General features: G+C 46.9%; 6 protein-coding genes across 7 annotated transcripts; 5 read left to right on the plus strand and 1 right to left on the minus strand.

The window, feature by feature from the left end:
- Positions 1–2,127: 2,127 nt before the first annotated feature.
- LOC117839195 (anthocyanin 5-aromatic acyltransferase) lies at positions 2,128–4,321 on the plus strand. The gene has a single exon (XM_072291114.1). It carries the CDS (start codon positions 2,290–2,292, stop codon positions 3,691–3,693), a length of 1,404 nt encoding a protein of 467 aa, XP_072147215.1. The 5' UTR covers positions 2,128–2,289; the 3' UTR covers positions 3,694–4,321.
- A 102-nt stretch (positions 4,322–4,423) lies between these two features.
- LOC117839192 (uncharacterized) lies at positions 4,424–6,925 on the minus strand. The gene is made up of 5 exons (XM_034719469.2): positions 6,597–6,925; positions 5,507–6,520; positions 5,212–5,355; positions 5,026–5,145; positions 4,424–4,940 (listed from the first exon to the last, which is right to left on the minus strand). Exons 1-5 carry the CDS (start codon positions 6,699–6,701, stop codon positions 4,620–4,622), a joined length of 1,704 nt encoding a protein of 567 aa, XP_034575360.1. The 5' UTR covers positions 6,702–6,925; the 3' UTR covers positions 4,424–4,619.
- A 1,859-nt stretch (positions 6,926–8,784) lies between these two features.
- Positions 8,785–12,301, plus strand: LOC117839198 (OVARIAN TUMOR DOMAIN-containing deubiquitinating enzyme 12). 2 transcript variants are annotated; one of them, XM_034719474.2, is made up of 11 exons: positions 8,785–9,243; positions 9,393–9,807; positions 9,897–10,060; positions 10,140–10,213; positions 10,479–10,533; positions 10,635–10,709; positions 10,881–10,954; positions 11,050–11,098; positions 11,622–11,706; positions 11,797–11,856; positions 11,932–12,301. In XM_034719474.2, the coding sequence occupies exons 2-11, from the start codon at positions 9,453–9,455 to the stop codon at positions 11,976–11,978; spliced, it is 1,038 nt and encodes a 345-aa protein (XP_034575365.1). In that variant the 5' UTR covers positions 8,785–9,243; positions 9,393–9,452; the 3' UTR covers positions 11,979–12,301. The 2 variants fall into 2 exon arrangements, with proteins under 2 accessions (XP_034575365.1, XP_034575366.1); XM_034719475.2 differs by lacking the exon at positions 8,785–9,243 and having other exon boundaries at positions 9,313–9,807.
- A 392-nt stretch (positions 12,302–12,693) lies between these two features.
- LOC117839191 (ruBisCO large subunit-binding protein subunit alpha) lies at positions 12,694–15,990 on the plus strand. Its single transcript, XM_034719468.2, has 7 exons — positions 12,694–12,998; positions 13,466–13,587; positions 13,695–13,902; positions 13,993–14,138; positions 14,251–14,557; positions 14,976–15,427; positions 15,516–15,990. Exons 1-7 carry the CDS (start codon positions 12,767–12,769, stop codon positions 15,807–15,809), a joined length of 1,761 nt encoding a protein of 586 aa, XP_034575359.1. The 5' UTR covers positions 12,694–12,766; the 3' UTR covers positions 15,810–15,990.
- Positions 15,991–16,603: 613 nt separating this feature from the next.
- On the plus strand, positions 16,604–19,635 carry LOC117839193 (RNA polymerase sigma factor sigF, chloroplastic). Its single transcript, XM_034719470.2, has 9 exons — positions 16,604–16,931; positions 17,017–17,162; positions 17,323–17,435; positions 17,573–17,728; positions 17,836–18,115; positions 18,243–18,473; positions 18,664–18,804; positions 18,877–19,074; positions 19,182–19,635. Exons 1-9 carry the CDS (start codon positions 16,823–16,825, stop codon positions 19,467–19,469), a joined length of 1,662 nt encoding a protein of 553 aa, XP_034575361.1. The 5' UTR covers positions 16,604–16,822; the 3' UTR covers positions 19,470–19,635.
- A 1,477-nt stretch (positions 19,636–21,112) lies between these two features.
- LOC117839190 (ABC transporter G family member 3) lies at positions 21,113–25,671 on the plus strand. The gene is made up of 11 exons (XM_034719467.2): positions 21,113–21,702; positions 21,773–21,852; positions 22,079–22,365; positions 22,583–22,754; positions 23,204–23,317; positions 23,439–23,567; positions 24,015–24,206; positions 24,283–24,369; positions 24,630–24,902; positions 24,998–25,105; positions 25,182–25,671. The coding sequence occupies exons 1-11, from the start codon at positions 21,246–21,248 to the stop codon at positions 25,449–25,451; spliced, it is 2,169 nt and encodes a 722-aa protein (XP_034575358.1). The 5' UTR covers positions 21,113–21,245; the 3' UTR covers positions 25,452–25,671.
- Positions 25,672–25,908: the final 237 nt, after the last annotated feature.

Raw genomic sequence — 25,908 nt, forward strand, 5'->3', positions numbered from 1 at the left:
TGGTTCTTGTTGTTCTTAAACATGGAGCCTAGTGATTGCCCTCCATGGTAAGCTCAGTTGAACTCATTGCACCGCATATGCATGTCTATGGGGTTAGGCATTTCTAACTTCAAAATTGTTTTATTATTTATGATTATGTCAGGATTGATCCTGGCAATGCTTTTAGAATAGTGGTTAAATTTGAAAAATTTAAGGCAATTCTGGAGTACTCTGGAGTTTAGATATGGGTGAGCAATGGCATGATCTGTGGATTGATAGATGCAGTGGGTACAATCTTAATTCATTTGTTACTGACATGGTAGGTAAGATTATTTGGGGTCCTTCTCAGACACTTGCTGTGTGGGTAGTTGATACTGACGGTGGTGCTGAATGGAAGATCAGAAGGAATGAGCACTTTGAGAAGATGATTAGGTCCAGATTTCATGATAGGTTGGCTAATGTTGTAGTGGAAGTAGTTGAAAAGGGCTATCGATAGGATGAAGAGTAACAAGCTTGGGAAACTAGAGGTGGATCTATGGCCCGTTCTGGTGTCACCAGCCAAGCACAACCTGTACCTACTTTTGCTGAAAGCGTAGGAGAGACATTTAGTTCTAATGCAGGGGCAGATCAGACAGTTCAGGAAGTTTCGGTAACCAAGATTCTTGATTGGGACTCTCTGATTCTCCCTGAGCCTGGTTGATGAGGAAAGAGTGCTTGAGGCTATGGGTTTCAAAGATGCAGATGAGAGAGCAGAACAAGCAGCAAGAACAGAATATCCCATTTCAGTCACTCCAGAAGAAACGCAACAGGACATGACAGATGTAGGCTGTAGTGTGGATGATAGTGATCCTACTGAACCTGTTATGGATTCAGATATGGATAATCCAGAAATGTATGTTAGCACAAGCTATCCTTCTATGGTTGATTTCAGACTAGCAAAGTAGAAATTAGGTAGCATGCCATTGTCAATGAATTTGAGTTAGGCACTAAGAAGTCTGACAAGTCCAGATTCAGGGGCTTTTGCAAGGCTACTGGATGCCCCTGGGTTATTAGGGCTAAGACATAAAAAGATGGTTGCGTGAGGGAGCAGTGCGCGGTCGGTCGGAGCGGGGCGGCGGCCGACGAGCGTGGTGCAGCTTTTTTTTATTTGTTTTCAAAAAATTTTAGTCTAATGGACCCCTTTTATCTTGAAAAATTAATTTTGTTGTGTTGATCAGGTAAGAATCCTTCAGGGTCGGGTTCACTTTTCAAGGACTTGTTGGCCCTTTCTCCATAACATTCTGATAGATTTCTTCTTTCCCCGTAAGTGACTATCTCTAACACCCTGAACCACTACTTCATTTTTTTTCTTTTTGGTCTTTCTAGGATGGCACTTGGAGGGCATGTTACTGTTTTGTATGCATGCCTTGGTTCGAAGTTCACCATACTAGACAATGTTGGATACTATTGAACTCTAGGACGCTTTTAACTGTGAATGAGGATTTGAAGATCCTGTCTGATTCAGTTGGGGTACCCTGCACTAAAATGTTGGCTCCAGACATTTTAAATCCATCTGTACGGCCTACTAGGTATTAGAAATATTATAATCTTGTTAGATTACATGATTTATAGTTACGGCCTCGCTCGTGACCCTCCCCGTGGTCGTCCCTCCAATGGATTACGGCCCTCCGATCAATAGTATGATTTTGATTTGGTATTGCAATCATGCTCCAAAAGTCTCTAGCTAACCTTATTCTTTTGGACCTTGTCAGACTCGTCCTGTATCCTGCACTTGTCTCGATGATAAGTTCAGAAAGCAAAGTTTTTTAGATGGATTAGTTTTTCTATTACAACATGCTGGAATTCATTTCAAATTCAGATGTGCTTAGGAAAACAGCTACTTAAATATAACAAAAGCAATTCTAGCACTCTTCATGTCTTTTTGAACAATCCAAGTGTATTTATTTCTTGATCTTCAAAAGTCTTATCATTAATTGTACTTGGTATTTTGAGATGTACCATCCGTAGCAACACATGGGCACGATCGAGTGCTACGAATCCACTAATGAATCACCTCCCTCCTAACCTGTCAACAACAGTTGAAAATGCCCGCCGGAGTAGACGACCTCCAATTGGGATTACGATGGATGGGTGACCATCAAGGGAAGGGAATGCAACAAATAGTCAAACAGCAGGACCAAGCTAACCGCAGCACGTGCGGGCGGGTTGGGTAGCTACTACCTAATTTCATCAACATGATCCCAATATATATATGGAATACTCCATAGACTGCATGTAGCAGCAGCTACCCATCATCGATCCTTACGAACAATGGCGGCGGCGCCTGATGATGATGCCGCCGGCGGCAGCAGCAGCCGCCTCCGCCTCCGCGTGGTGGACACCACCCTGGTGACGCCCGCTGGTCCCGCACTGCCGCCGCTCTCCCTCCCGCTAACCTTCTTTGACGTCAAGTGGCTCCACCTCCCCCCCGTCGAGCGCGTCTTCTTCTACCGCCTCTCCTCCCCGGAGGCGGCCAACGTCGACACCATCCTCGCCGCCTTCAAGGACTCTCTGTCCCAGGCTCTCCGCGTCTTCTACCCGCTGGCCGGGCACATCGTCCTCCCGGTGGCGAGCCGCCACGAGCTCGTGTACCGCCCGGGCGACGCCGTCCCCTTCACCACTGCCGAATACGACCTGGACATGGATGACCTCGTCTCCTACGACGACCCCGTCAGCGTGAGGAGGTTGGCCCCGCTCGTGCCGCAGCTGCCCAAGGGCCGCGCCGTGCTCGCCGTGCAGGCCACTCTCTTGCTCCGCCGCCGGAGCCTCGCCCTTGGCGTCACCGTCCACCACTCCGCCTGCGACGGCGCCAGCTCCACGCACTTCCTCCACACCTGGGCCGCAGCGGCGCGCGCCGGAGCGCCACCGCCGCCGCCCCCGGTCATCGTCGACCGCATCCCGGACTCCAGGGGCCTCTACGACATCTACCTCAAAAGCCTGCCGCCGATCATCTCCGACGACGCCTTCGAGTTCGTCAGCAAGCCGCCCAGCTCCTTCGAGGACAGGCTCCTGGCAACGTTCACGCTGCCCCGGAGCCTGCAGGAGAGCATCAAGGGCGTCGTCGCCAGCGAGGCGGCGCGACGCGGCATCACGCCGCCACGGTGCTCGTCCATGCTCGCCACCTACGCCTTCATCTGGTCCTGCTACTGCCGAAGCCGCAGCGGCAGTGGCAGCAAAACCACCAGCTACTTCCTCTTCTCCGTGGATCATCGCGCTCGGCTGATGAAGTCGGCCGTCCCAGCCACCTACTTTGGCAACTGCCTCTGCCCGGCCATCGCCGCCGCGCCGGAGGAGGAAGTGGCGGCCGCGGGCATTGCCGGCCTGCTGGCGGCCTGCGCGGCGGTGGCGGCGGCGTTGGAGGAGGAGGTGCGCGAGGGGGCGCAGGACACGTGGCACGCCTGCGTGGACCGAGTCAAACAGGCCGTGGCCAGCGGGTCCCTCCTGTCCGTGGCCGGCTCGCCCAGGTTCCGACTCTACGACGTCGACTTTGGCTTGGGCCGGCCGGCCAAGGTGGAGATGGTGTCGGCGGCCAAGAGCGGCGCCATGCCGATCGCCGAGGCACGCGTCGGCGGCGGCGTCGAGGTGGGCGTCTCTCTGCCGGCGGCCGACGGTGCCATGGAGCGGTTCCAAAAGAGTTTCGCCGACGGCATCGCCTGCCTCTCTCTCTGCGACTAGTAGTAATTAATAATCACTGATTTCCCAGGCGTTCCGTTTCCAAATCCAAATGAAATAAAAAAATGCAGTTTCCAAATAATCACTGATTCCCCGGGCGTTCCGTTTGCCTGATGATTTGCATCTAATCGTTCATCATACTACTCGTTCCTAGATTTTAATTTCTCCCCCACCATCACCACCACCTCGTTGCATTTTTTAGCAGGAAATAGCCAAATTCCATTCTTAATACAAGGCCGCAGGTTAAGGATAAGGGAATCTGATTTATGATACATGCCTGGAGCTATTGTGATACAACCCAGATTACTTTTCTTTATTTACTGATGAGTGTTCATCAACGGAGAGAGATCCTACTCAAACCCTACTCAGTACAGGTTTAGGGATGCAAACTTTTTCACACTCAAACACAGACCACGACTTCTTGAAAATGAGCTTAGGCAACTTCTCACCTAGTTGACTAGTCACATCTTTATCTGCTGGCTTCCCTCTCTCCATTCCTCCTTCGGCTTTGAAGTAGACATTGAAACCGTTTTAAGCCTAATTAATCCATGTTAGCACACATTTACTGTAGCATCACATTGTCAAATTATGGATTAATTAGTCTTCTGTGCAATTAATTTTGTATACTCCTAATTATCTAAACATTCGATGTGACATGGACTAAACTTTAGTCCGTGGAACCAAACACAGGTACATTGGCACGAGAGCTACTATGCAGCTACACAAATAATCATAATCCTTTTAACCTTTTAATCATTCATTCATTCATTCCTTATCAATCATCCATCACTTAACTTATACTCCACTAGTCAGTACACATCTATCGCGCTTCCGCGGCGCAACAAATAAGGCGAGAATTAAAGGAAAACACACACAAGAACAACAACAAGAAAAATTAAAATTGAAATGTGTGTATACTTGTTGTCGCATCACATGGGCAGCAGGTACTGAAATTCGTAGTCGAATGGAATGACATCCACCACCTCCTCCATGTTGATGAGATGGTGGGTGTGCCCCCTCAGGCTCAGGCACTCCACCATGGATTTCCTCAGCGACCACGACGTCGGCAGCTGCTCGCAGATCCACCGGAGCAGCGACTCCATGTCCTTTGCAAAGTCATGCATGCTAGAGTGTATCAGGCTCGGGATCAGCAGCCGCCTCGTCGACGTCACCACCAGCGATGCCTGCAGGTACTCCAGCTTCGCCTTCTCGAGATCCATGGCGACGCGATCGGCTTTGTAGATCCGGAGCTGCTCATCATCAATTTTTATATTAAAATTGCAGGAGGCATTTGCAGCATGGCTAATTCGTACTAGCTAGTATACAATCACTTACTGCTGGAGATGATCTGATGCCGCAGCACAGTGCAAACAGAATGTTAGGCTCTGAGCTCTTGAGTCCATAGAGCTCCCTCACCTGCTGCTCTTCCACGTCCACATCGCATTTCCAGAATTCCTGTTCATCAGGTCAGATGTTACTGTACTGTTTGCATCATTGCAGGTGCCTCTGATGATGACTCACTTCTTTCACACTTGACGGCTGCCTCAAGATGAAATTCTCGATCACCAGGGCGTTGAACTTCTGGCCTGACACGTTGATCGTGGCCTTGTTCTTGAGTGCAAGCAACTTTTCCGAGTTTGAGGGCAAGCCATGCTGCAGGATGCCCTGTAACGACACAATATTTATACAGTAGTAATAATTAAAATGGATATAACATGGATGGTGAGGTACCGAGGTAGCAGCAGCTAGCCCATACAAGTCGAACAGTAGTATAAAGTAGTATTGAGTACCGTAAAAGACCTCGGAAATTACGTACGTGCATGATGCAGGTGTTGTAGGCGTTGAGCCAGAATGCCAGCTTCTGCTGGTGGTTGAGGAACCGTAGATCCACCTGCTGCAGCGCCTCTAGCATCCCCCTGAGCTTGGTGAGCAGGGGGGAGCTGGAGAATCCTCTGAGGTCCAAGGAGGAGCTGGAGGTGAACCTGACGAGATTCTTGTAAGGGCCAATGTCCCTGACAATGGCGTCCTGGATGGCAAAGATGCCGTAGTGGTCCTGCTGCCCCCTGTCCTTGTCCTTGTCCTTGGCGGCGGCGGCGGCGGCGACGTTGAGGCCGGTGTCGATCCTGAAGCTGAAGCTGGTGGCGAGGTTGCCGGACTTGTCCATGTCGGCTACCCGTGATGACCTGAGCAGCCTGATGAAGATGCAGATGAGGCACTTGACGATCCTCTCGGACAGCTTGTTGGGATTGACGCTCTGCTTGCTGCTTATGGGCAGCTCGTGGAGGATCGTCGTCTTTGCTGGCTGCTGCTGCTTGTCAAGCGAATGCCTGCTTCTGGTTGGCGGCGGCGGCAGGGCGAAGTTGATGCTGTTCTGCTTGGGGCTGCTGCCCATTGGGGTGGCCACATGCTTGTCCATGGCCGCCATGGCCTGGCTGATGAAGAACATGGACTTGTTGAGGTGGTTGTTGTTGCCGGCGGCGGAGGGACGAGGGGATTTGCTGTTGGTTGTCGGCGGCGGCGCGTCCGGTTCCGGTGGTGGCATGGTCATGCCGCCTCTGCCTCCCTGCTTCATGGTCTTGATCTGGTCCTCGAGCCTGGCGATCTCTTCCTCCACCAGCAGCAGCTCGGCGAGCAGCTCCTTGGCCTTGGCGGGGATGAAGGCCGGGATGCTCAGGACGGCGGACCGCGCCGAGCTGGGCTGCAGAGCACGCTCCAGGATCTGGTGCACCGTCTGCTCGTCGGAGAGCTGCTTCTGCAGGTCGGCGACCTCCTGCTCCAGAGCCTGCCGCCGGCGGTGCTGCGTCATGGCGCTGCCCCGAGTCCGCTGCGACTGCAAATTAACAAAATGTTATCCATGCTACCTGCTAATTGATCCATTATAAAGCAGGCAGGCAAATGGAGTTCACCACAGGCGGAGGGCGGTGGTCGGCGACGGCGACGGCGACAGACTCTTGAGGTTGAGCGTTGTAAGCAGCAGCGTGCTGCGACACCCGGGCGACCATGTACTCCATCGCCGCCGGCCCTAGCGACGCAATCTGCCGCCGATCGATCAGCTCGGAGAATATGAAGGAGCAGGATGCTGATCGAGACTGAAAGATGGAGGAGTATGTAGGATAGGAAAGGTTGGGAGGGAGCTGTCGGCGATGCTGCTGCTGCTGGTAGAGGATCGGAGGACCAGCAGCAAGCTACTAAGCAGGTAAGGAAGGTAACCGCCGGCCCATCATATCGTATCATATATATACCCACCGACGACGACGTCGATCGCCATTACTGAGCTTTCGCGTGGTGCGTGCAACAAGTGATCGAGCTAGTGCCTTGGTTGGTCGCTCGCTCCATGTCCATGCCACGTCACACACGCAGAGAGAGAGAGAGAGAGATGGAGGATTACATCGAGTAACCGTTACGCACGTTAGGTCGTTGGTTGCCAAAGCAAAGCACCGTCAGGTAAGCTCGCTTCAGACCCAATATAATGGATCAAGTGACCCGTCAGGTATGGTCCGCCTACCGCCACCACTACCACAGCAGTGGTTACCTGCTCTCTCTTTCTTTTTGTCTTGCCTTGTAATCTAGGCAAATTAATAATTAGCACCACACACCTATCCATCTAGACAAACTATTAATCGTCAGGACATGAATCAGGTGATGCGTCTAATGTACTCCCTCGCTCCATCCCAGACTATACTATACTATGTATGTACCGATACAACTTATGATTTTGAGACCGATGGATTATACTACTCCTATATCCATCTTGAGTGCAACCCAATTAAGGACCTTAGCTAGCTGCTTGTTGGCAATCCATAAGAAAAACTACTTCTTCATTACTTAAAGAAAAATAGTACTTGAGTTATGTGTATACCTGGAAGCACTACATTGATGTGAAAAAGGGAGGGACAAATTGAATTCCTTCATTATCTCCTATTCAACTCGTGTCTTTCAACTACAGTTCGAGGGATGGTTAACCAAGTTTCCAACTCTTAACAAAGCTTCTCCCTTTTCCTTAACAGAACAGAAAGCAAAGCAGGCTACTACACTAGGTACAAACGGAACAGCAGGCCAATGAAGCACTGCAAAATGAATCGGGCTTCTTTTTTCAGCCCGGCCCACAATGCTCAGCTCTAGCCCTAGATATGCCCTCTGAAGTTAGAAGAATGTTTTGGTGTTCACTTCTTCTAAACAAAAGTAGGGAATGGATGAATGTTTTGACTCCATTTTGTCACAGTAAATGCTAAACCTCCTGCTCATGTAGAGCGTTCAACTCCGTGGTTCACGGTTTGCTACAAGAAGTTGTTTGCCTAAATCACAGATACAGACATAGTCTAGCAGTGGCAGATTATTCACCCTAATCAGATCGTGTATTGGAACCCTTGCACGGTTTTCTCTGGTTTGGTAGCTGTTCAGCGCAATAAAAAACCGCTCCTTTCATCGGTAAAACAGTGATTTTGATATTTTTCTTTCAACTATTTACTTGCAGGAGTGTTCTTTACTCATAAAAGAGAGCATCGGCTTGCTGTTCTAATAACTTGGAGTAATAAAAATGGGGCTCCATTTATCTGGGGAAAAAGCTTATAGTGTGTAGTATATTTGACTATTTGTACTCACTGGATCATTGCTTGCAATATCAAGCCCTCTAAAAGAAGAGAAGTTGTTACCATGTTATTTAGCACAAATATAAATGGTCATTTTACATTGATTTCTATTTTAAAACTACAGTACTCCCTTCGTTTCAAGTCGTTTTGATCTTTTTAGATACATAGTGTATCTAGGCATCATTTGTATCTAAGTACATTAAAAAAATTAAAAAGTTAAAATAACTTACAATTTGAAACTGAGGGAGTAGTACTTAATTGGTCAGCTGTATACTATGGATAAATATGTATTGTATGAGCACCTATGTTTTTGTTCGTCACAAAATCAATCCATGTGGCCATGAGTGTTGGTAATTGAGGGTCCATCCATTTGGTACGGCTCCGGACCCTCCTGTGAATCAGTTTTTTTTTTCTCTGAACGTTTGCAAAACAGTTTTTTTTCCCCTTCGCGATTGCTGTGAGCCCTACCGAAGGGTCAGGCCCCTGAAGACGAGGAAATAAAGAAGAGACGGCCGCGGCGGGCGAGGGGTTCAAGAAAGTCGGCTTGGGGGCGGGGTCCGGTCGCCGCCGGCCAGTCGGCCACAACCGCCCCACCCCCTAGAACCCAGAAGGAAGGCGTCAATCCACCCGGCGCGCCTGGATTGGACAGACCGGCCGTCAAAAAGTCCCTTGGACGGCCACCGTGGAAGACGCCGACGTGTCAACGGGTGGATATCTGAGGTGAGGGAAGGGGATTCGATTCGATTCGATTCCGCCGCGAGGCTATTCCCCTTCCCCTTCCCCTTCCCCTTCCTCTTCCCTCCTGCATGATAGCGAATCAGCGATAGCAATCCTCTACACGGCATTTGGCTTTGATTCGAGTTGAAGGCTGCTCCTTGAGGGAGGCGGCGGCGGAGGTCAGGTCGGCAGGTCCCCCATCACCTTCCCGTCGCATCGCATCAGATCAGTTTGAAGGCGACATCCGGTACTTTCCTTGCTTATCCCACAAGCAAGTAAATCATCTTGTTCCGATTCCAACACCATCCCCGTCCGTTCCATTGATTTCCGTTTCAAACTCTATCTGTTTTTCATCTCGGATTTGTTATTTATTTACATATTTCTACTGTTCTGTAGGAAACAATCGCAATTCCTTGTTATCTCCACCAGAAGAAGAACACCAACAAGGGAGGAACCATGGTTTTCTACGACCATGACCCGGATATCACCCGATGGGGCCTTCACCTCCTCCTCCCCGCTGCACATGGATGCTCTGCCCATCATCACACCCAAACCACCGCCACTACACCTTATACCGCCTACACTCCGCAGCATCCCAGCTCCAGCTCCGCTGAGATCAAGGTTGAGCATGTCCCTCACTGCAGCGATGATGCCGTTGACAACGACGAGATCATCGCGCAGGCCCTGCAGGAGGAGCTGTCCCACGTCGCCCTTGCAGAAGCATCCGGAGCGTCATCCTCCCATGACGACAACCATTCCGCTGTTCTCACGCAACACTGGTTCCGCCCACGCACCATCCATGTAGCATCAGGTACACATCTCATTCGTCGTCCCCAAAATCGATGCATCAGAATACATGTAGCTGTCTTCTGTCTTACTGTTCGCTATTTCTATCTGCAGCTTCTCAAGAGGCGGAGACCAGGGAGGAACCTTTTAGTTCATGCTCAAGCCCTGGGGATGACAATGTCCAACATGGCGAGGCTTGCTTGATAGACCTCATGGATGACTTCTCTGTCATTGATGGTGAAGTTGGCAAAAGATTGAATGACATGGTTCCTGTTCCTGTAAGTTCACTTCCTCGTACGCAATGTTACATCTACTAATATCAGCGTTCTTAACGGCTTGTTCCTTTTCCTATCGCAGCATGTCCCCAAGACAAATGGAGAGATTCCTTCTGTTGATGAAGCTGTTTCAGATCATCAAAGACTCCTTGACAGGTAAACCACACTTTTGTGTATGTGTCGCCAGTAATCACCATGCAAATAAGCCATACTCCAGCAGACAAACTTGAAAAATGTTCCCAGTACAACTTGTTTTTTTTTTAAATTTCACTCTTGTATTTTTTTGGCCTCTGTATGTGGACATAACTGTTTACCTCATAAATAACCTATTCATTACAAATGACCTACGCTACATCAGTACTATGATAGTTTGCTGTTTGACTCAAATGCAATTTCATCATCTTCTTTTTTTTAAAAAAAGATTGGTGCTGTATGGCTTGGTTGAGCTGAAGGTTAACGGAGATGGGAATTGTCAGGTTTGTGTACATGATCCATCTTTCCCCTTTTGCATGATGGCATATCATGATATTGAACTATTGATTTATTTGTATGGTCTGGTCTCTGTTCTCTATGGCAGTTTCGAGCATTGTCAGATCAATTTTACCGCACTCCTGAACATCACAGATTTGTTCGCCAGCAAGTGCTGAAGCAGGTTGGTATTGTGAAAATGACTTGTTAACTGTCATGGGCAATTTAGTTGCATTTCAGCCACCCCTGACATGCATTTCATGGGCAAATGCTTACACATTCACTTGTTAACTGTCATTCTTCAATGTTGGGATTTCCATGTATTCCCTCTGAGCCCCTTGTACTCTCTTGGCAGCTTGAATTGCATCCTGAGTTTTATGCGGGATATGTCCCTATGGATTACAGGGAATATCTCAAAAAGATGTCAAAGTGGGTATTTTCTCTGCTCTCTATTTATAACAAGATGTTTAGTTTGTACTTTAAATACATGTCCTCATTTCGTCATGCGTAAACAATGCAACCAGGAGTGGAGAGTGGGGTGACCACGTTACATTGCAGGCTGCTGCAGACTCGGTAAACTTCATGTATCTTGAACTTTCGATGTTCTACTAGTGAATGCCGACCCTGTATAAGCAATATAATAACTCCTGATTTTAGCAATGTTATGAGTGGCTAATGAATGTTGCTGTAGCGGAAGGATATCCCAAAAAACATATATTTTCGATGCATTCACAATTGGCAATAGGTCCTGCCAAACAAATGATGATCCACAGCTCCTGCTTCTGTGCTTGGTTGGGCTTTATGTCCAACGTTCCAGTCTTATGTAATCTCTAGTGTTCTTTTATGATTTGGTTTCTTCTGTTAGCATGCTGTTTCAGCTTAAGGTTTTTGAGCTGATCGGTTGGACACTGTTAGAAATTGCATTGCATTTCTATGGTTAAAAACTGGGAGTGCTGCTTTTCTTTTTCTTTCAATCGGACTACAAATCTATTTTGAGATGAGTGCGTGCGTGTGCCCTTTCTTTCTTTTTTATGTTTTACCAGACCTTTTTTTTGGATCGTTTGAAACTCAAAAGTGCTGCGTTGCCTATTTGCAGTATGGTGTGAAGGTTTTCATCCTGACATCATTTAAAGATACATGCTACATTGAAATCCTTCCTGTTGTCGAGAAGTCAAGAAGAGGTAGCTAGTGTTTCCTCGTCGATTCAAAGATACATGATAGTACATTATTATTAGGATTCTAAAGTCTGCTGTGTGTTACGAATTGTGCAGTGATATGCTTGAGTTTTTGGGCTGAGGTGCACTACAATTCGATATACCCGGAAGGAGAAGGTACTTGATATTTTGGGTCATGCATGCTTATTTATTTGGTGCGGCCTTTGATTCCATTGCCACCTGTTGGTGCAGAGTTGCCCATTACGGAGAAGAAGAGGAGGAGTTGGTGGCCCTTCTAGCAGCATATATAGAAGAGTTGCCAGGAAGAAGATTATATGGAGCAGCTAACCATCATACATTGGTTTTCCCTCGTCGGATTTTGTGGTCTTGACTGACGACGATGGATCGATGGGGTGGTTTCCCGATAGGGCATGTAGATACATACATACATACTACTACCACCAGTATCTGTACAGACATAGGGTTGATTAGCACAACAGACATTATTCATTCATTCTTCTGTTCTTTGTGGATACTAGATCAGACTGTAGTTACTTGGTTGGATCTCCAGCACTGACTGTCATGTTAGGAGAAGAAAAGGAAAATTGAGACTTGAGCTCCAGCGTCGTGTCCACAGACTAAATAGGAGGATTAAACTAATTATAAAACTACATGAAGGTCAATTTGTAATTAGTCCATGATTTGAGAATGTAAAGCTACAGTAAATATGTGCTAATCATGAATTAATGCTGCGAGGGAGCATTGGAGGAAGAAATTTGCTCAATTGTCATTGAGAAAAAATCTATATTGTACTAATTACATATATCTATAAAGATATAAATCGATGATGCCAATTTGTAATTTGGTATTTTTCGAATGCAAACAGTTTTAGTCAATTAATTAATCTAGAAACAACAGTGCTGGCCTGTTGCAAAGAAAAGGGGCTGGAACGTTCTAGAAAGAAACCGGCCTCTCGCCCGCCTTCTTTTCTACGCCAACGCCGCCTGCTACCAACCCAACCCAACCCAACCCACCCCCCACCTTTCGCTGCCGCCGCCGCAAAACCCTAGCTAGACCCCAGGCAGGCATGGCCACCATCCCCACCACCGATTCCGCCCTCCTCCTCGGCTCATCCGCTCTCCACAGGGCCTCCAGGACCAGGAGGGCCTCGGCGGCCAGGCTGCCCGCCCGCCGTCGCCCGCAGGCCGTGGTCCGCGCCTCCGCCAAGGAGATCGCCTTCGACCAGAACTCCAGAGCCTCCCTCCAGGCCGGCGTCGAGAAGCTCGCCGCCGCAGTCGGCGTCACCCTCGGCCCAAGAGGTCTCTCCCTTCTCCTCTCTCTGCGTTCCATCTATCTACCTTACCTCCGATTTTTTGATTCGTGGACCGGAATGGATTACTTCTTAGGTCGCCTAGTTATCCTATGACCCATGCCTTGAATTCTAGTTTCATGCTTTGGTAAATGTCTGATTTACCACATGCTCTGCTATGCTAGTTGGGCGACTGTGTGTCGCGTGTTGCTGCCTGCAGCCAAACTAAGCCATGTTTACACAGGCCCTCTTTATAAATAAATCTATACTACTACCAGCATATAGTAACAAATGGGAATAACCCTACCAGATTTAGCCGCGACACGCGGATGTGACACTATCCCTTTACCTGCGACTCGGGATGTTCGCTTTTTTGGATATGTGTATATAGGTTTCTATTTCTATAACCGGCGTCGTTGTGCGCCAAAAATCCTTGGCTGATGTTGACTTTCTTTATGTACCCTTCTATGTCTGCAGGAAGGAATGTTGTCTTGGATGAGTTTGGAACACCAAAAGTGGTCAATGATGGAGTTACCATTGCTCGTGCTATTGAGCTCGCTGATCCCATGGAGAATGCTGGTGCCGCATTGATCCGTGAAGTAAGCATCATTCTCTCTAAATGCATTTTGCTTTATCTTGTTTGTTTCCTGCATTTGAGTAACTCGTTCACCACATACTTCTTATGCATTTATCTACCAAATCAAAGGTTGCTAGCAAGACAAATGACTCGGCTGGTGATGGGACCACAACTGCATCCGTTCTCGCCAGGGAGATCATAAGATTGGGCATGTTGAGCGTTACTTCTGGGGCAAACCCGGTGTCTGTTAAGAAGGGCATTGATAAGACTGTTCAAAAACTGGTGGAGGAACTTGAGAAGAAGTCCAGGCCCGTGAAGGGTGGCGGGGATATTAAAGGTTACGTCTTGGCTCTTCTGTTAGTAATGGGTCTGATATCTCTGCAAAAAGGCATGCTTCGTATAACATTGATGCTCTTTTTTTTTTCAGCTGTTGCTGCTATATCAGCTGGAAATGATGAATTTGTTGGGACCATGATCGCCGAAGCTATTGACAAGGTTGGTCCTGATGGTGTGCTCTCAATCGAGTCTTCGTCATCTTTCGAGACCACAGTTGAAGTTGAAGAAGGGATGGAGGTATCAAGGCTGGCTATGATTGCTCCTCTGCTGATACCATTCTCTGTTTTGTGATATGTACAGCTGTCATTCTTGATTCTGAATTACTTCCCCGCTTCTCCCATATGTGCAGCTTGACAGAGGATATATCTCCCCTCAGTTTGTCACCAACCCTGAGAAATCAACTGTGGAGTTTGAAAATGCTCGAATTCTCGTCACTGACCAGAAGATATCATCGATAAAGGAAATCCTTCCTTTGTTGGAGCAAACTACACAGTTAAGAGCACCACTTCTTATAATTGCAGAGGATGTAAGTGGTGAGGCATTGGCAACTTTAGTTGTCAACAAGCTTAGAGGAATCCTAAATGTGGCTGCAATCAAAGCTCCTGGTTTTGGTGAGAGGCGCAAAGCACTTCTTCAAGATATTGCTATTGTTACAGGTAACGTACTACTTTTCTTCTAAGTGTACTTGGACCATGGTTGGTTTTCACATGGTGTTTGTCTTTGTTAACCAAAATCCCAGCCCTATGTGTTGATTACTCATACTACCTTGATACATTGTTTACATTCATATATTTGTGCTTGTTTAGTCGACGTGAGATGAGGCCTGCCTTATGTTTCCTGCTTCAATTTATATGCACCTTCCTTCTGTACCAGAATATGGTAATGTTCAATGTATTCGTTGCCCTCTAGCTGGCCAAAGATGAAATATCTAATGCATTCTTTTTGGTTGTAAAATGAACTGATTGGAGCTAGCGAAATACCACATACATATAATTTCTAACTTGACCCTGGAAGATCAATACTATGGCTGGCTGATGTGTTGCTGCCTTTTTGTCTTTTCCTGTCTTTGTTCAGGTGCTGAATATCAATCCAAAGATCTTGGCTTACTAGTTGAGAATACAACAGTGGAGCAGCTGGGCATAGCCCGGAAAGTGACAATCTCCAGCTCATCGACGACAATTATAGCAGATGCTGCAAGCAAAGATGATATCCAGGCCAGAATTGCGCAGCTGAAGAGAGAGCTTTCTCAGACGGATTCGACATATGATTCTGAGAAGCTGGCGGAGAGAATTGCAAAGCTTTCTGGTGGAGTTGCTGTGATAAAGGTTGGAGCTTCGACTGAGGCAGAGCTTGAGGACCGCAAGCTCCGTATAGAGGATGCGAAGAATGCAACTTTTGCAGCCATAGAGGAAGGTATTGTACCTGGAGGGGGTGCAGCCTATGTTCATCTATCAACATTTGTACCGGCAATCAAGGAGACGTTGGATGATCCTGAAGAGCGCCTTGGTGCTGATATCATCCAGAAGGTATTGTTCTACTTGGCTGATAGCTGAAGTTTGGTTTCTTTTTTCTGATGTTTGTTGATTTTGATACAAATCACCTGTGATTTTTCAGGCCCTTGTGGCACCTGCAGCACTGATAGCGCACAATGCTGGGGTTGAAGGCGAAGTGATTGTAGATAAAATCAAGGAGAGCGAATGGGAGTATGGCTACAACGCTATGGCTGACAAGCACGAGAACCTGGTAGAGGCTGGTGTGATCGATCCTGCCAAGGTCACGAGATGCGCTCTGCAGAATGCCGCTTCGGTGGCTGGAATGGTGCTGACCACTCAGGCTATTGTTGTGGAGAAGCCAAAGAAGAAGGCTCCTGCTGCTGCCGGGGCACCTGAGGGTTCATTCGGCATGTAATGCTACTAAAAAACTTTGCTAGGCTAGGGGCATGGGCGTGCATCATTTTAGCAAAGATAGAACCGGAGTGTGTGTGTCGATCTGTCGCCGAAGCTGATAAACTCTTTTGTCACCTTGAATTGTTTAGCTGGCGAAGTGGGCAAAGAATAAATTTTAATCCAAGTGAGATCCCTTTGGTTCATGTGCTACGGTTTGGTTCACTGTCGTTGCAAAAATGTTGAAAGCAACTTGATCACCTTGTGGGATGCTTCCTGTTATTGTTGGGGATGCTGGTCTAGTACCAGCAAGCAAGCAGAAGAGAGCCATGGATGGCTGCAAGTAACAAATCGGGCTAGGATGACGATGAGATGCATGTTACATACACAAATCGTCGGCAGGTCGTCGTGCTAGTGCTACTGGTGGCGGCCATCGTCGTCTTTCTTGCCACCGGAGCCGGCCGCCGGGCTGCAAGCCATTGCCATGGCGTCTGCCTCCATGGCTGATGGCTCGCCCGTCCTCAGCACCGGCGAGGAGGTGAGAGGTTGGTTTTTACTCTTCTCCTGCGGATTTTCGTTGCGATGGTGGTTGGTGCAAAAAGTTTACATGGAGTAATCCATGTCCTGACCCTTGTCTTTTGTCATGTTGTAGCATCATCGTCCATCAGTCATCATCTCGTCGGTGGCGTGGCATATAGTTGATATTATATGGGGATAGATGGATGATTGCGTGGCAGCCGGTGGCCCCCACCTGGCAGCAAGTTCATGGTGCTCCTTGCGCGCCTTATCCTCACCTGGGCTGCACTGCACACATCTTCTTCTCAACCGCAACGCGCAAGCTGCCACCAGCTAGCTGCAGCAGCTGGTAAAAACGCTGCTGAATTGCTGATCAACGATCTCCTCCCCTCCCTCCCAGCGTCAAACCTTGAAAACGGATAGGAAGCAAAGGGCAGGGAACCAAACAACCTCTCTCGGTCCTGCTCTGTCCTCTCTCTCTCTCTCTCTCTCTCTCTCTCTCCAGCCTTCTCCCCTCCCTCCATGAATTCCAGCCGGAGCCTCCTCTCGTCGCCTCTCTTTGCTAGCTCATCTCCAAACTTCAGGAGCAATACTTCTATACCTTCCTCCCCTTCCCCGTCACGAACCTCAGGTCTGTACTTGGTGTATTCTTTTGTTTTGCTTTCTGATAGTGCCATCAATGGAAATCCTGTTGGCTGACCCGGTTTGGTCTGCAGTTCCGATGATACATGACAACACCGGCAGAGCATCCACCGCGTGCCACTACTCACCCTCGCTTGTGGCAGAAGACCAGCTTCATGGTTCCAAGGATACCTTAACCTTGAAGGGAGAAAAGGCTTTGCTTGAGTTGCTGCTCGACATGGTGTGTCGTGCCACCTTGCTTCATCAGTATTCTACTACTTCATATCGTCACCACTTCATTTCACGATAGCTAAAAGCGGATTGTCTTCACCAATTTGGATCGATTTCTTTTATGTTTTAGTGCTCAGTGTTAATTTCGCATTTCTGATGAGTTCTCCCAGGCTCTGGACCAGCATGTCGACGGGAAGAAGCTCATTGGTCAGGAGACGGAAGATAGTGATTTCGAGAGCTATTTGAGAGAAGCAACAAACCTGCTTTACCAGCCAGCATTCACGTACGGTGGTTTCTGTTTACTCTTTAAACTTATTTTGCAGTTTCATGAGTAGTTATCAATCCTTCCACCCCTTCTTTTATTATGACCAATGCTACGCGAATCCCTTTTATGGCAGTTCTGACCTAAATCTATTGCAGTGAAGAGGGTGATTCTACTTCACAGAGCTCTTCAGCGTCAGCTTATGAGCCAGTTGGTTGTTTGGATCTTGTCACACCTTCAATAGAGAAGGTGACATCGCCAGAAGAAGAATCAGGCACTTCAGCCACCCAGTTGGATGTGCCACACTTTCACCGGTTTGTTTCTTTGTGCTTCAAACAGTCTAGTGGTAGGATCAGTGTAGGAATGCAACAAGCATGACATGCTTTTGATTCTAACACTTAACCATTGTGCTCACAACCAGTGTGGACCCAGACCACTCATATGAGGAACTGCTCAGCAAAGGTCAAGTGTTCGTTAGGTCCAAAAGGTTACTTGAGAGGAGATCAAAGAAACGTAAGGTTCCCAGAGCATTGAGTAATGACGTTCTGTGCAGTGTTGTCAACTCAAAGAAGAAAGAGAAGCCAAAGAAATTTGGCAGAGTTCTTGACCCAGACGAGCCTTTTAAGTTGTTTTTACGGGATCGTGAGACGACAGAATTCTTGACAGCAAAAGAGGAGAAGCAAATGTTCAGTCAAATACAGGCATGTCTTATTTTTCGTCCTTAATGCCCGGATGCACTTTTCTGCCCGGCATATATTAATAGAGAAGATGATTAATGCCCAGATGCACTTTGAGGTTACTAATTCAAAAGTATGGTAACCTGTACAGAATCTTATGAAACTAGAGGAGGCTCAGCGCAAATTAGAAGTTCAATGCGGTCGTGAGCCAACAGTTGCAGAGTGGGCTGCAGCTGTAGGAATGAGCTGCAGGGAGCTGCAGTCTTCTATTCGTATTGGAAGACGATGCCGAGAGAAGATGGCTCGCTCCAACTTCCGCCTTGTGATACATGTAGCTAGGAAATACGAGGGATATGGTCTTGACATTCAGGACCTAGTTCAGGTTTGGCTCTTTTACATTATTATTAGGACTCCTCTGATTAGAGGCCATGGCATCATTATTTTTTTTTTGAAAGGAATGGCAAGAGATTTGCCACAACTTTTATTAGAAGAAAGAATAAAACAAACAACAACAGACAACAAAAACGGCATCATGTTTCTTGTTGTAAACTGTTTCTTGCCTGTAATGCCAGGACGGATGCTGTGGGTTGATGAAGACCTTTGAGAAATTCAATCCAAGCAAGGGGTGTAGATTCCCGACCTACGCATATTGGTGGATACGCCAATCAATTAAAAAGTCCATATTCAAGAACTCAAGGCTAATCCGATTGCCGGTATGTATGATTGCAGATTTCTGTTGGTGCAAACTTTGTTTGCTGTGCGGCTGTATGAATAATTCGTTGCAGGAGAGTGTGTTTGCGCTTTTGAGGAAAGTTGGGAAAGCAAGGCTGGAGTGCATAATGGAAGGGGAACAGCCCACAAATGAGAACGTGGCAAGGCGTGCTGGCATCACAATTGAGAAGCTGGCGAGGCTGAGAGCAAAGACCAGAAAACCACGGTCGATGCAAGACCGGGTTTGGTCAGATGACGGTGTCACGTACCAGGTACCGTTGAATTTCATTCTTTCGGTATTTCTTTCACCTGAGAATCATCACGCCGAGAATGCTAAGTATTGTTATCGTTGATTGACATGGACTGGACGACACGGCAGGAGATCACAGAGGACCCAAACTTTGAGCCCCCAGAGCTGAGCGTGGACAGGCTGATGATGAGGCAGCAGGTCCGCAACTTCCTGGCGATCCTGAGCCCCAGGGAGAAGGAGATCATCGAGCACCGGTTCGGGATCCACGACGGGGAGCCCAAGACACTTCATGTGATCGGCGACATGTATGGGCTGTCAAAGGAGAGGATCCGGCAGGTGCAGAACAAAGCACTGGACAAGCTCAAAAGGAGCGTATCGGCACAGGGCTTTGACGTTTACTTTGATTTGCTAACGTGAAGAGGCCAATAAGTTGGTTTTGATACCCCCCCACCCCCCACCCCCAAAGAAAAACAAAGGGATTTTAGCAGCTAGACACGTCCCCAAAGCCAGTGAATGACCATGTATAGAACTGAAGCAACAAAAAAAATGCAGCATAATTGTGTATAAAGGAGATTCAGTGTCATGATTTTTTTGTTGATGCAAGTGTGCATTCCCAGGAAAGTGTTGGTGCATACTGATGCTGCACTTCATTCTGATTAGGTTATGGATCAGGTGGTGGTGATTAAATTAGCTTCTTCTTCTTCTTCTTTGTTTTTTATATAGTATATTGTACTCCTGGATGAGTATCCATCCAATTGGATTACTGCATTCGGAGCTGGAAGTGGGCCATGCAAATGCTAGGCAGGGATTGTTTGCAACTCATCCCCTGATCAGACATCATTTCAGACAGTGGATCTGCTGCACTTTGACTGACCCTTGTTATCTGATGACAATGGATCTTAGGATTCCTTTTCCATGTTGGCTGCTGCTGGCAGTCAGGCAGTGGCAAACAAATGGAATGGATTGCATGTTTGCATTGCACCCATGTGGATGTGAAACATTGTGAATTGCTGGCTGGCACTGGCATGGAGATCTGTGACAAGTGGACTGGCAGGCTAGTACCACATATACATAATCACATACATTAGACTTGAGCATTGTCTGGACGTGGCGTCAGTGAAATAAAGATACATGATTATGTGCTCATGCTGCTACTGGCAGCATAGAATAGAATTATATTCCATCCATTACACTAGCTAGGAGGTAAATAGATTGATTCTGCAGCTGACTAAAGAAAGGTATCAACGGCCAACTGATGAATTGACGCAGTCTCAAATGATAAGTTAGCAGTTGATACCTCATTGCAAAGGAAAAGGCACAAGAAGGATCCTTTTATTTGCATCTCGCTCTTTCGGCAAGATAGGCATGTAGAGTATACTGCATGTATATATTTGATCGATCCACTTTTAGTTTTTATTTCCTCCTGTTTCATCAGGTACGTTGTACGTAGTCCAGGACGGCAGAACAGCAGCCTGCTTGCCTGCCTGAGATGGTGAGTTTGAGGCTCGACTCCCTAGTCTCAACTAACACAACACTCCAAGCACTACTGGTCATATAATAATTAAGTTAAAAAAAGGTTACAAAGTAACAAAGAAAAGGAAAAGAGTATTTTGGAAAACATTTCTTTTTCGCCCTATTGTTACATGGGAAACATTTCTTGTTTTTTTTAAGGCTACTGGTCAATATATTATATTAATAAAAGGAAAGGAAAGGAAAACATTTCTTGTTGTCGAGATGCTCCAAAACATCAGGATAATGAAAATTTCATGAACAAAGGTTTTTGCTAGAAACCTAAGAGGACTGGAAATGTTAATAAATGATCAAGTTTAGCAAGGTCTAGCATTGCTGAGCAAATGCACATATGGATTTGAGTTTCAACTCAACACAATTACTCTTATCTTTGACTAATTGTTCTTCAACGACAACATATGTATCGACGCCATGGGCGTATATGGTGAAGAAAAAAAGGGTAAGGGAGCTTATTAAGCCTTTTATCAATATTTTGTCGTTGGGAAAAGAAAAGGAAAAAAAAATCAAAAGCGGCGGAAAGCAAAAGCAGAGCAGAGCAAAGCAGTAAAGACGAGTGAAAGAGGTTGCCGTCTTGCCGAGCAGGAGTGGCAATGGCGTTCCTCCTTCCGCCATCCTAGCTTCGGAATCGGAGCTTCCTCCTCCTCCTGGGAGAAGTCGCGCGCAATGGAGGTGTCGGCGGCCTCCTCTGACCAGTACCGCTCCTCGTCCTCCTCCGCCAGCAGCCCCGCGCGCCGCTACTACTTGCCCAAGCCCGGCGCGCTCCGCCGCCCCATCTCCTTCGAGGACTCGCCCGACTGGGACGACATCCACCTCGACGACAGCATCCACCTCGCCACGGCAGCCTCCGCCTCCGCATCCATCAACAGCAGCGCCTACCCGTCCCCGTCGCCCTCCCTCCCCGTCACCACCTCCGCCTCCGGTGCCGCATGCCGGGAGCGCAAGGTGGCCGGGGCAACCCTCGTCTGGAAGGACCTCACCGTCTCCTCCCTCAGCGCAAGCACGAACCGCTTCTCCGACCGCCTCGTCAAGAGCTCCAACGGCTACGCGCTGCCGGCCACGCTCACCGTCATCATGGGACCCGCCCGCTCCGGCAAATCCACCCTGCTCCGAGCAATTGCAGGTCTCCACTACTTACTTGCTTGCTACGAGTAGCCCAATTCCACTAAATTAATTAGTCCTCACTCCACCAGGGAGGCTCGGTGCCACCGAGAGGATGTACGGCGAGGTCTTTGTCAACGGTGCCAAGTCTCGCTTGCCCTACGGCTCATATGTAAGCAGAAGCACCTCCTCCTTAGTTGCTCCATCTGATGATGAGACGCTCTCAGAGCTTTCTATATATGGGTAACATTTTACAGTTCCCAGCGCTCTTTTCAGATGGAACAAGAATTCAAAGTTGGAGTTTTTCATCACAACTTCCAACAGCTACTACACTGATTAGCTATATAGCTGAAGTTATCATAGATGATTTATGGCTGCTGTTCTTGGAACACTTGTAGGGCTATGTTGATCGAGATGATGTACTCATTGACTCTCTCACAGTACGCGAGATGCTATACTTCTCGGCACTCCTCCAACTTCCCGGTTTCTTATCTTCGAAGAAGTCCATAGTGGAAGATGCCATCGCTGCCATGTCATTGGGTGACCATGCTGACAAACTCATCGGTGGACACTGTTTTATGAAGAAGCTTCCTAATGGAGAAAGAAGACGGGTCAGCATCGCGAGAGAGCTTGTGATGAGACCACACGTATTATTCATTGATGAGCCTTTGTATAATCTTGACAGGTCCGTTTCATCACCAATACTCTGCATGATTACCTTTCCCCACCTTTGGTTTCGAAAGAAAATCTAAACTTGACATCACCATATTTGTTACATGCATGCTTATTTTGAATAGCTTAGTACCCTTCAACATTCTGCTATTCGAATGGGGAGTATGATTGTGGATCAAATAAGGTGCAAATTTGTTTAAATAACTTCTCTTTTCTCTGTCTTGTTGCAGTGTTTCTGCACTGCTCTTAATGGTAACGTTGAAGAAACTTGCAAGCACTGGATGCACCATCATCTTCACAATGTATCAGAGCAGCACAGAGGTTTTTGGGCTTTTTGATCGCATTTGCTTGCTTTCGAATGGGAACACGCTCTTCTTTGGAGAAACATTGGCTTGCCTACAGGTGAAACAGTTGTTTTTGTGTAGTGTGAAATCCTTGCTCTACTCATGTACATTTCAACTGTACTACCTATCCACCACTTGAATGGATCGATGGTGCCTGAGTTGGGTATAGTGTTCTGCTGATGCCAGGAGTAGTTGGACAGAATTGTTTTCTGGGTTCGCTGAATCATACAACCAATTCAGTTGAACAATGCATTGCGAGAAACAAAAGGTCACTTAAAGCAGCAGTTGGTTGCACAATAGCTTCCGAAAAAAGGATTAATCCCTGAGATAGCAGTCTCTTGCACGATTCTTACTACTCTTAGCTGCTTGCTTGTCCTATTGTTGCTTTCTTGATTCCTATTGTAGAGCATGCTATTTTTCTATTTCAGATGTGTTGCTCTTATCGCTGTGACATATGTTATCTGAATTTCTGATTTATTCCTTGTCACGCCTACCCTCCTACTGTAGCACTTCTCAAATGCTGGATTTCCATGTCCAATCATGCAAAGTCCATCCGACCACTTCTTGCGGGCAATCAATACTGACTTTGACAGGATCATAGCCATGTGCAAGAATTTACAGGTTTCTGCTAAATTCATTTTGATACCATTTTTGCTTTTTATCTTCAATAGTGCCAGTCAACTCAATGGAGAAGTTAGACTTGGCCGTAAGAGATAAAAAACCCTTTAGTTATTGATAACAGGATGATCAAGGGGATTTTTCGTCGGTGAGCATGGATACAGCAGTGGCTATTCGAACACTTGAAGCAACATACAAACAATCAGCTGACTCTGTTGCAGTTGAATCAATGATTGCAAAGCTGACAGAGAAGGTAACTCTTGACGCTTCGTGCTTGTATTTGTAAAGAACATGAGGCGTACCATCACCCTGCAGTCAGACATACTTGTTTATGTTTGATCACATTTTACATTGCTGAATAGGACTCTCCAAGATGCATAGCATTGAAATAATGCCTTTATCCACTCCTGTATGCTGACTTGTTTGAAGTTGCTTCAATGGCAAATAGTGTATTGAGTAACTATAATGCACGATAATTGTTGAAAATTTGTCTCCTAGTTTCCTTAGAATTATCTACAATCTACTACTTCTGTTTCCAATGACATTTGGTTCCAATCCAGATAGTGACGTGGAACTTGGCATTTGGTGTGGCCTGGAGTAATCTCAACCATGCTCTTTATTGTAGGATAGTTGAAGTATCCTGAATTGTTGTACGCATACCATGCTCTTAAGTTTTTTTTCCCAACATGGTGTAATGCAGGAAGGTCCCTACTTAAAAAGTAAAGGCAGGGCCAGTGATGCAACAAGAATTGTGGTTCTTACCTGGAGATCCTTACTAATTATGTCAAGAGATTGGAAGTACTACTGGAGCAGGCTTGCCTTGTATATGTTTATTGCTCTGTCAATCGGGACAATATTTTCCGACATTGGTCATTCACTATCATCTGTAGTGGTCAGTATTATTAGACTGTTATGTTTTGATTCGTTGAATTCATGCTTGGTGACATGAGCTCATTTTGTTTTCACAGGTAAGGGTTTCTGCAATATTTGCATTTGTATCATTTGTCATCCTTCTAAGTGTTTCTGGAGTACCCGCTCATATCGATGATGTCAAGGTTAGTTCTCTACCTCTAAATGGTGCATTTGCTGCTTGCATATTGAAACTTTGGCAGTGGCCTGTCGTTGTACAAATCTACTTCTACTTCCTGGATTTCTTGGTGGTAGCTGTCCTTCTTGAGAGAGAGAGAGGGGGGGGGGGGGGGGGGGGGGTTATAGATTCATGGATGCAAGAGATGATCTGTTCTAGTACCTCCAGACAGAAACCAGGATAGGAATGTTTGAATGTTGCAAGGTGACTGTTGTCTATACTGTGCAGATTTATTGTCACGAAGAAACCAACCGGCATTCTGGGGCAATGGTCTTCCTGTTGGGGCACTTCCTATCAAGCTTTCCTTTCCTATTCCTGGTTTCCATTTCATCGTCATTGGTTTTCTACTACCTGATAGGGCTCAGGAATGAGTTCAGCTTCCTGATGTACTTTGTAGTCACCCTGTTTATGTGCCTACTAGCTAATGAAGCACTCATGATGATTGTCGCATATATCTGGCTGGAGACATACAAATGCACCTTAACTCTCAATTGCCTATACGTAAGTGTTCCTGGCGCTCCTTTTCTGTATGCATGTTGAGTTCGATTAATAAAAGGTTGAAGAAGCAAGGGGGGTTTTCTTGTTTTCATTTTCAGGTTATCATGATGCTTGTGGCGGGGTATTTTCGAATACGAGAAAGTTTACCTTATGCTGTATGGACTTACCCATTGTCCTTCATTTCGTTTCACACATACGCGGTGCAGGTAATCTAGCTAAAGGTTGTTTTTTTTTTGGATTGTGATGAACTAGTTATATATGACTTGATAAACAAATTTGCAGGGCTTGGTGGAAAACGAGTATGTGGGCACATCCTTTGCTGTTGGACAGATAAGGAGTATACCTGGCGTCCAAGCCGTCCGAGGTTCATATGACATCTCATCTTCTGCAAATGCAAAGTGGGTGAACCTCCTGGTGTTGCTTCTGATGGCCATCGGATACCGGATTGTTCTGTACATGTTGCTCCGGCTAAATGTGAGGAAACACGCGAGGCGGCTTGGCAGCTGGAGGTCTTGCTGGTTTAGTATCCACGGTAGTGCTAGTGCAAAATGAGTGTGGTTTTTGTTAATTGTGAATTGTAGGCGAGAGTTGGTTCATATTCCTTTACGATGTGTATTGGTTGGCGGCAGCACATACATCTGACGCGTGCAACAACAGAGTCTCACGTAGGCGCATTCCATTACTGTATTTATGTAGCATCATATCAGTCGTGGTTTGACATACAGATACATACACTGGAATGTAGCTATCTTCTTTGGGGTTGGTCGGTTGACTTTCTTGTGTACAAATACTATCACCTTGGTTTGGTGTGGTGTGGTGTTTCCAATACTATCACCTTGGGCCGTAGAAGAGCTGCGTATCAAATATTGTATTAACAGGAGAAGGAGAAGAAAGAGTTTAAAGCCCAGGACCAATGCAGCAAGCCATTCCAAAGCCCATGACCGGAACTTGGGCCTGGCCCAGTGCGCAGCGCAGGCAGCTTTGTGGGCTCCCCCATTCCTTTTCCTCT

Source organism: Setaria viridis, chromosome 9, assembly GCF_005286985.2.
Source record: "Setaria viridis chromosome 9, Setaria_viridis_v4.0, whole genome shotgun sequence".
In the NCBI taxonomy this organism is placed as follows: Eukaryota; Viridiplantae; Streptophyta; class Magnoliopsida; order Poales; family Poaceae; genus Setaria; species Setaria viridis.